Below are 459 nucleotides of genomic sequence, written 5' to 3'. Positions count from 1 at the left end.
AATTTGTGTTGTCAGTATAAATTTTGTCTGGATGTATTCCTTCAACCAACCAATCGTTCCTCATTTTATCAATCTTTGTCTCCACAGCTTCCTTGTTTTCAAAAATTTTGCGTAAGTTGACTCGCTGTTTTGAGCAAACGACGTCGCAACTGACTCCACGACAGTCTCCAAATTTTCGACCACATTTTCACGAGAAATCTCATTTAGTCTTGTCACTAATGCATTTACAGGCATTCTCATCTCATCGTCAACAGTCACGAGAGTTCTTCCAACACTTTTATTATCATGCCAATCGACGACTTCATTCTGATTTGAAATATCAGATGCAATCGTAAGGAAATTGGCCACGGAGACAATTTCTACGGCGCACAGCAACGAGAGACGACTCCTCATTTGTGGTGTTTATTCACGTTGTGGTACACATATATTTTTAAAATAAGCTGGGTTTTAGATAGCTAT

The 459-nt window shown here is 38.8% G+C and overlaps 1 protein-coding gene across 1 annotated transcript; it reads right to left on the bottom strand.

Moving 5' to 3' along the window:
* Positions 1 to 60: 60 nt before the first annotated feature.
* On the bottom strand, positions 61 to 393 carry PHALS_00006 (RxLR-like protein; the record flags this gene model as incomplete). The annotated part of the gene is made up of 1 exon (XM_024730327.1): positions 61 to 393. The coding sequence occupies one exon, from the start codon at positions 391 to 393 to the stop codon at positions 61 to 63; it is 333 nt and encodes a 110-aa protein (XP_024580615.1).
* Between the last annotated feature and the right edge of the window lie 66 nt (positions 394 to 459).

The sequence above is a fragment of the Plasmopara halstedii genome (assembly GCF_900000015.1).
Source record: "Plasmopara halstedii genome assembly, contig: Scaffold_1027, whole genome shotgun sequence".
Taxonomy (NCBI): domain Eukaryota; phylum Oomycota; class Peronosporomycetes; order Peronosporales; family Peronosporaceae; genus Plasmopara; species Plasmopara halstedii.
This window is presented reverse-complemented; position numbering and strand designations above follow the sequence as displayed.